General features: G+C 41.1%; 1 protein-coding gene across 2 annotated transcripts in view; it reads right to left on the bottom strand.

Annotated features, from left to right (window-relative positions):
* Window positions 1-843: 843 nt before the first annotated feature.
* EIF4E2 (eukaryotic translation initiation factor 4E family member 2) overlaps window positions 844-9,310 on the bottom strand; it is a 32,893-nt gene continuing 24,426 nt past the window's right edge. For both annotated transcript variants that reach the window (XM_077487636.1, XM_077487637.1), the window contains one exon: window positions 844-1,488. In XM_077487636.1, the coding sequence (XP_077343762.1) occupies window positions 1,449-1,488 (40 nt within the window). In that variant the 3' untranslated portion in view covers window positions 844-1,448. The remainder of the gene's footprint in view (window positions 1,489-9,310) is intronic.

The following is a 9,310-nucleotide window of genomic DNA, read 5'->3' as shown; positions in this document are numbered from 1 at the left end:
CTTCTTCTCGCCCACGCTATCCTGGCGACTTACCACGTGATCATCTGTCAGCCAATGACAGCTGTTCACATGATTGTAAACAGAAGACTGGTGATCAGTATTCCCCCCCCCCCCCCTCACACGGTCAGCTTGAGAGAGATAAAAAAAAAGCTGATTACCGACTTCTGTCAGAGGGACTAAACAAACGCATAGGTGTGAACAGCGTCTCTTTGCATCAGACATCATAGGGATTTTGAAATTGTATCACAATCACGGTTCACAATGCGCTTGCTTCGAAATGAGTTACATGCATAATATAAATTAGATATAAATGCAGAGGCCATTTTGCTGGTTGTTTCTTTTAAAAGGAGGGAAAACTCCTTTAGCCTAGGTTCATATTGAAGTGATTTGACATGTCAAATCGGCAGCTATTGTCAGCACTGGCACTGTACCAATTCCCAAAAGTAGTTCCTGTAGTACTTTTGGCTACGTCGGGGGGCGATTTGTATACAGAACTGTGCAGGAACTTGCACAGATGTCTGTCAAATAGCTCCTGAAGTCAGACTGCATTGCCAGGTTGAAATTGCACGATTTCTAACCCACTCCAATGTGAACCTAGGCTTAAGGCTCTGTTCACAATTTCTAACGCAACTTTGATTCAACTTTACACTCTCTGGACCAAAGTCGTACCAATAAAGTGCAGACACCGTTTTTAAGTTACAACAATCTGAATGGGTCCCATTGTAAATAAAGGGCTGCAATTTGTCATGTCCAAATTTGCATGGCAAATCGCACAAGTGTGAATGGGCCCTAAAACTAGTATCTATTATATATAAAACAAACCACAATAATAAAAACAAAAAGTAAAGAGGAGACCCAGTTGTTTAATGATGGAGTAGCATGCATAGCAGATGACACTTCCAAATATCTAGAAAGAACATTACACTTATGTACTCCAACATTTACAGTAATACTGATATGTCTCAGTAATGGGTCTGCTAAGGTGATGAGGCCTATTATACACAAAATCCTTTACGTAAAACATGAAAGGAAAATAACAAAGTGCTGAAGAGACATTACAAGGCATATTGTGGGAGCAGAGGTTTGCTTGTTAAGAAATGAAAGCATTTAACTCCATGAGCACTGAAGTTTTTAAAACAGGAAAAAAAAGAAAAGAAAGAAGGATTAAGCTGATCACCTGCTGTCCCATAAAGAACAAATAAAAAAATATTGATGAAACAAGTTTGGTGCTTTTCTTCTTTTGCTGGCAAGCAGTAGTGGACAGTTCATGAAGCAAAAAATTGATGTAAACAAGACAAAGTCGACAGCGATTTCATCTTCGATAAAGACCGAACAATGTTTTGCCTTTGCTGGTCGTCCCGGCAGTGAATGGGTCAGTGTTATAAATACAGCATACACAGAATACTGTCTATAGGTGGGACTGATGGGTTTTAACATAGGATAAGGTCTCACAAAGCAATTTTCGTGTTCCGGAAGCTTGTTTTGTCCCTGCAACGAGAAGACAGTCAATGAATGGAAGGGTATGCCACCCAGATAGAGTAAGCAACTCACAAAGAGAAAATGCAAAAACTAGCGGATCATGGAAATATCAGAACTTTAAGAAAATTAAACCACTCATTGCTTCTATCAGTTGTCATGGACAGCAAACACAGCCACAACAGTCTTATACTCTTGTTAGAAGCATTGCCACAGACATACAAAAATGGCATCCTGCCAAAGAAAAAAAAAGAAAGGAGATGACTCTTGGGGAGGATTTAAAAACAAGGCCCTACCGCTGGGTGCAAGAAAAGTGGGAGAATACACTCAGCGGCCGCTGTTCACCAGGCTGTGAAATTCTTCCCAGGCCCTGAGCAACCAAAGATAAAACATAAGGTAAAAATCTGTTTTCTAAGAACGGTCTGCTGTCTTTAAATACATGAACACATGTAAATGTGAGGGTTGGACTGAGCTGCTAATTTTTTGCTGGACCTAATTGCTTTACTCAAATATTGCAACAAGAAATACATTTTCAGACTGTGGAGAGGTTTTAATTTTCTTTGAATACATTACTTTTTAGGGGGAGGAAGGTTTTTCGAATCACAAGAAAAGAAAAAATAAATAAAAGTAGCAACTGGTTTCAAGTCATCAGAAACCTGCTAATCACTATGTGCATTTAAAATGGCCACAAAAAACAACCTCACAAGCATATGAGTAAATAAAATCACCTGTGATAAAAGGTTTCCTGTTTGTGTTCATATGCCCCCAACAGAGCAGGGCTTGACAAATTTGCTTTGAATCTAGGAGCCAGTTTTTTTTTTTTTTTTTTTAAACAAATCTTTAACATGTCCCTGAAGGCAAACTTATCCTTTAACCCTTTCACAGCCAGAGAAATTTTTACACGCTTAACCACTTAAAGACCGCCCACCGCACATATACTGTGTCAGGATGGCTTTATTGCTCAAAAAAAAGTGCAATAGATTCTGTGGTCGCACGCCCGCTGCACAGATCGGGAGCCAAAGAGTGTTATGCGGAAAGACGCATAATCTTGAAACGCGTAGAGTTTCACTCTGTACATTTGCATAAGAGTGATGTCAATTAAGTGTTTTTTTTTTTTATAATCTTATGTGGTTACACTATATTGAATCAGTGATACAAAATTTATAAAAAGATGGAGAATTGTATTATTATTTGTATTATTCAACTTATATAAAATTTTATATTTCCTTTGTGTACATACGCAATTTTTGGAGCCATTACCTTCTAAAGTCCCGCCAGAGGGTTCTTGTTTTGCTATTTGTATGCTCTTTTAATTAAAGGGGTTCATCTTTAAATTTTTTTGAAAATGTGGATTGAAAAGAATATGGTTGCTAGTGTACACTTATGTACTATAAAGCCCTTTAAGGCATGCATGCATGCACCAGGCCTATTAACACTTGCACAGTATTCTATTTTTCTTAGACTAGTAGACATTATGGGCCAGTTCACACCACATAAATGATCTGTTATGGATACATTTCAAATGCTTTTTTGATGTATTTTACTGCATTCCAGTACAGTTTTGTGCAGAAAGAAGCAAATTGTACTTTTTTGCTGCAACTTAAAAAGCACAGAAACACACTGCGCTGGAGTGAAAAAGCACTGCACTGCATGTAGCGTGAACTGACCCTTAATGTGAGTGATTACTCAAGAATACAAAGTTTGTGTGGGACTCGTGCATATTCATAAAATGTAAAAATTCTATTTTTTTCTACTCACCTGCAAAATCCATTTCTTGGGAGTATATCATGGGACACAGAGCAGGCTATAAATTACTATATGGGTTATGCTCCACCTATAGGTAAATGGACACTGGCAGACAAAAAGCAGACAGGAAGTCCTCCCCTATATAACCCCCCCCCCCCCATACAGAAAGTCCCTCAGTTTTGTAGAAAGCGATGAACTCCCACAAAGAGGAGTGTCTCATGATGTACTCCAAGAAATTAATTTTACAGGCAAGTTAAAAAAAAAAAAAAAAAATCCAATTTTCTTTATCGTACATCAAGGGACATAAAGCAGGCTATAATCATTACTATCTGGGTTGTCCCAAAGTAAAGCACTTGAAATTATGGTTTTGGTAAATCTGAAGGAAAAACTCAGCAGAAAAACTGTGTGTATGGGGCATGACAGATCCCGCAAGAAATGTCAGTTTAGATGCCGCATGTCCTCTTCTAGGATCCTCTGGCAGCCAAACAAATCTGATAGCCCGATTGCTTCCAGTGACCTTAAATAGGACTTGACAGAAAGAACACCATCCAAACTTTGAAGATCTTTTCCTCCTGATGACTGTGGACTAAGGGGGAAAAAAGAAAAAGAAAAAAAGGCAGGCAAGAGGTCCTGAATCAAATGAAAACTTGAAACCACTTTTGGCAAAACAGATGGGTGAGGACATAACACCACTTATCATGGTGAATGACCAAAGATGGCTTCCTAGAAAAAGAGCCACCACTTCCAACACCCTTCCTGCTGAAATCACAACCACCTTCCGAGTCAATAGGACTCATGGAATCTCACAAATCAATTCAAAAGGTGGTTTCTGTAAAAAGACAGACCCAGATTCAAGACCCAAAGAATACAGGGCGGGAACTTAATTGGCGGAACCAATCGGGTCACCCCCTGACCATAAATATGGAACAAGTGAGAAATAATCAGTCTTCTGAAACTAAAACTCACAGAAGACATTTGATCTCTAATTACACTCAAGGCCAAATTCATTTGCACACCCGACTGAAGGAAAGATAAAAAATAAAAAAAAATGCGACCAAACGTACTTTCAGGAATGCAAATTCCTGGTGTCACACCAGGACACAACTCCCAAGTCTTGTAATAAAACCTTCTGGATGCAGATTGTCCCACCACAGTGAGGCAGAGATAACCAGACCAGTGCCCCCTTGAACCTTCAGCAACCGGTCCCTACTAGGCAAGCTGTCAATCCCAGCAACCAGGAAGCAGAGTACAATATTGTGCCCAACGGGTATTTACCACCAAGTTCACAACGTCGGTGAACCATATCCTCCTTGACTAGGACAGTGCACCAAAGTTACTGGTGATATCTCCTTTGGGATCCTGTTTTTGAACCCGGACACCAAGGGATCCATGTCCGGTGTAATCCAATGCTGACAAATTGCAGTGAACACCTCAGAAAGAAGTGACCCTTCCCTTGGAAACAACAACTGGTGATTGAGAAAGACCACCTGTCAGTTGGGATATGCCCAGCAGAAAAAGACAGAACTTACCAACTTTTGGGTAGCCTGACTCCTAGTGCCACCCTACTGATTGATATATGCCACAGCATTAAAAATGGGACTGAACACTTACTGAAAGACCCCACAACCGTTTCATCCAGTGCAAACCGAAAAGCCCGGAGCTCCAGAATAGTGGTGGGCAAAACACCATTCCCAGGAAGACCAAGATCCCTGTACTAAGTCAGATCTCAATTGGCTCCCCAACCTGAAAGGCTACCATTAATAGACATTATCCACCAGTCAACTGGAAAGAACTATTTGTACCTCTACATGCTCTGAGGAACCATCCACCAGCCTAACGCCCCATACACACCATCAGTTTTTCTGCTGACTTTTTTCTTCAGATTTACCAAAACCATATAATATGAGGTCAAACCTTAGCAGTTTCAATTTGTATGCCATCAGACAGGCCATTGCACAACATGGTTTTGGTAAACCTGAAGGAAAAACTCAGCAGAAAAACTGATAGTGTGTATGGGGCTTAACTCACTGGGAGCTAGGGACATCTAGTAATCCAGACACTGAACATTCCTGTTCATGCGGACAGGATATTCCTTTGTAATGGCCTGAAGTGAGCCTATGGAAAGGCACTGAACACCATTTCCAGTAGGCTCATATTGAAGGGAACCTTCACCTGTCTTAACTTGCAGGACCTGATTTATAAGAGACAGGCCTTTTTCTGGAGCTGTGGCCAGCCCCTTGGCTTTGCATTTTCCCTCTTGATCCTGATGCCTGTGGGCACCGAAAAGACTGCCTGGATGACGAGGTACCAGATGGTGAAGCAACAGTTTCTCTGTAAACCGGACACCTGCCTGTCTTAAGTGACAAAAAGGGAACTCTTTTCCTGGAGATCTCTTAGATTCATTTGTCCAATATGCATTAAGAGGCATTCGCCATGAAAAAGGAAAACCCGCCAACCACTTTTTACAGGGAAGCTAAGAACACTAACTTTTTAACCACAAAACCCTGCATCTGTGATATGACCACAGAGGCTAATGCTAAATATGCTGGCTAGAGCAATGAGCCACACAGTCTTATATATTCCTCCACTTGCACAGATTTCTTTTTTGATAAATGCTCATGGCTGTCACAGCAAGTTGCATAGCAGAGCAAACAAAGAAAAAAAAAAAAAAAGCTTTCAGAATAGATTCCAGCCTCCTGTTGACTGGGTCCTAAAAAATCTAGACAAGTAAAATGTTATCCAAGACAGGAGATCACTGCATCCACTGTGGGCCTTTAAAAGTTTCTCCACCATATAACATCTGTGCTAAGGTTTCTGCCAGAAGCAACCCAAAGTAAGAGCATACCAGACTAGAACTGTACTAGCAACTTCTGTGCAGAAGCAATCACTCGGGGCAAATCCAGGCCTGTCAATGATGCAGCCAAGTCATCGCTTGTTTGTGACATATGAGGAGGCCGACGTGCCAAGGGTAGGTACAATGCCAGAGAAATGCAGTGTTTCAGATACATCTGATGCGTTTGGTCTATTGGGAAATTAAAACACAGAATATTATGACTGAAGTCCTCTTGGCATCACGATTAGGACTTCAAGGCTGTTTCTCCCCCACTCCTCCTTGTGGAAGGCCTTCCTTTAAATGTTTTACAGGTAATTTTGTAGCAACTTTGCTGCCAATACCGCATTATGCAGCTTTACAGGTATGCAATAATCATGCAACTCTGCAGTTATACAAGTATACAGATATGCAGTACCTATCAGCCAACAAGCAAATGCAGAACAAATCTGTAATCCTTGCAGCAATCATGAACAATTATGCAGTGGCAGTGTGGTAGAAATGCAGTACAATAAGCAGTAATGTAGAACCATTGCAGCTGCCAGCACCCACATGCCTGTGACCCCTGAGTTCTTCCCAGCTGCCGAAACCAGCCGCATCTGCGTCAAGCATGGCCATGTATTTAACCAAAGGCTTCAAAAACCAAGCTGGCCCCATGTGCAGTTTGATGAGGCACAATCCATAATGTGATCACACATACTACACCCCTAGTTGCTAACAAGGAGAAAACCCCTGGCAACCACATTTTAAAGCAAGGCTGCTACTAAAAAAAACAAAAACAAAAAAAAAAAAAAAAAAAAAAAAAAAAAAAAAACTTACCAATCCTGCCACACGATGGAGGGGGAAGAAAGATGAACCAACCTTCACTCATCCTGGAGGGCTTAGTCATTTAAGGACCTTCAAGGTACTCGGTTCCCACTTTCTGCTCTGCTGTGCTGGGTCCGCTGCCTTGGACCCAGCGCTGCCTTTGCCTTAGCCCCCTGCAGGAAGCTTCCATGGTCAGTGTTGACTGCCCAGGGTTCCATAATGCAGGGTCCAGCACCAAAAGGCAGCATTACAGGCAATCCCTACAGAGTCTTCCATTTCTGCTACAGGGCTCACCTTCAAGACACTGGTGGAAAAAAACAAACAAAAAAAAAAAAAAACCTGGGGAGGGACTTCCTGTATGGGAGGGGGGGCTATATAGGGGATGGCTGTCTGCTTTTGGTTTGCCAGTGTCCATTCACCTATAGTTGGCACATAGCCCAGATGGTAATGATTATAGCCTGCTCTGCGTCATGTGACATATGATAAAGTAAGAAGGCAAAAGTGCCCAGGTTTATTCTAATCACTGCTTACTTTATTTAAATTTTTTTAATGTACTGTAGGAGGTGACTGTAGGTTAGAGGCAAGACAAACATACATTCCTCTACTTGTTACTCAGGGCAGTTCATTTAATTTGCTACAGAGCTTGCCGATTTATCCACTAGGGGAATACCGTAGAGTGCATGCATGGCTAAATTACTGAACCTCTACAAGAAAGCAACATACTACACAAGTCTGGAACTCCTTTCTCGTTGATTTGCTTCTGCTGTGCTGGAATGCATCTTTCCAGCAGGTCAAAAGCACATCAAAAAGGATTTGCCTTTAAGGCCTCATGCATGCGGGACATTTTTACAGTTGTCGTTTTTGGTGGCAGATGTTTTGTCTGCAGCCAGTGAGCTCCCCAGCATGCTATCCTGTGTCCATGCACACATAGGCTGTTATCAGCAGTTTTTGGCAGGGGGCGTTTTCTGGCTGGAAAAACCCCCCAGAACTAGTGGGTTTTAGGCCTGGTTCATACCTATGCATTTTTAGTTTTGCAGAAACACACTACAGTAGAGCTGCACAATTCTGGCCAAAATGTATCATGATTTTTTTTGCTTAGCATAAAAAGATCACGATTCTCGCAACATAAAATCTTTCACATTATACAAAAAAAAAAAGGGCTTTAAAAAGGGCTTTTACTGGTTCGTTTTTTTTTTTTTTTTTTTTTTTTTATTCATGAAAGTCATTTTTTAAGAAAAAAATTGCATTTGAAAGACTGCTGTGTAAATAAGTGTTTATACTTAAGTTCAACTGATAAAGAATGTTTTGATTCTTGGCCCATTTTTTCTCTTCCTTTCCTTCGAGGGCTGTGGCTTCAGAAGAGCAGAGAGAATTCTTTGCATAGAAGGAATTATGAAACACTTTAGTCAAGATCGCGATAACGATTCTTGACGATATAATTGTGCAGCTCTACACTACAGTTCATTTAATATAATTTCCTATGACTTTAGTTCTCATTTGTGCATTTTATTAAAATGGCCGTGACTTTTCTGGTTTTTGGTTCCATAGACATCAAATGGATCAAAAATGTGTATTGAAAAATACAAAATGCACATGCAATATGTAAACTGCAAAAAGGCCTAAAGAGCAGTTTTTCAGCTGTAAAAATGCTCAAACTCTGATAAAGGCTGAACGCAAAAAAACAAACGCCACATGGTTATTCAGCGTTTATCAAAGTTTTTGAGCTATAAGCTTTTATGGGAGTACTTTTTCTTTGGTTTTGCTAAAAAAAAAATATAAAAAAAATAAATAAAAAAAACCGAAAAATGCTACTGCAAAAACGCTGAAAACTCTCTACAGCTAATGTTACTGGCTTCTTTTATAACGTTCAGTGTTTATGAGGCCTAAAGCCTATGAGAGAGCGCTTATGCTGTGATTTGAAGAGTCCTGCATGCTGCATCTTTGGTGCGCTTTTCAAAAGCACAGAGATGCACCTTCCATTGAAGTCAACGGGAAACAACAAAAATGCACTAAAGATGCACTTGAGGTGTGTTTTTGCTGGTTAGGGAGCGATATCCTTAACCAGTGAATAGGCAATTGTTAAGGAGCTGGCACATGCTGGCTTCCTTAATCAGCAGGAAATGTAAACAGTGTCCCTGCACAGCCTCCTGTCCCCTTGGTGGTCACAAGTAACTCGGTCCAGCCTTCCCCTGCCTCCTTCCCTTAGATCCAGCCACTCCTCCCCTCAGATTCTTGGAACCCCTGTTCCCTGCTGTACCAACCACTGTCTCCACCTTCTCCCCCCTCCGGCAGTAGCATCACTCCTGAGCTGGAGCATGCTGACCACGGGGGAGACATTATCACTGGCGATGTCCTCAACCATTGAAGAGTTGGTTAAGGAGCTGGCCCCGATGTCATCCTTAACCAGCTATTCACGGCTTTATGCGATGCCAGTAACGCGATATGCATTTT

Source organism: Lithobates pipiens, unplaced genomic scaffold, assembly GCF_037356315.1.
Source record: "Lithobates pipiens isolate NorthernLeopardFrog02 unplaced genomic scaffold, aLitPip1_a1.2 Scaffold_18, whole genome shotgun sequence".
In the NCBI taxonomy this organism is placed as follows: Eukaryota; Metazoa; Chordata; class Amphibia; order Anura; family Ranidae; genus Lithobates; species Lithobates pipiens.
The sequence above is the reverse complement of the archived record's forward strand: the minus strand, read 5'-3'. Positions and strand labels throughout refer to the sequence as shown.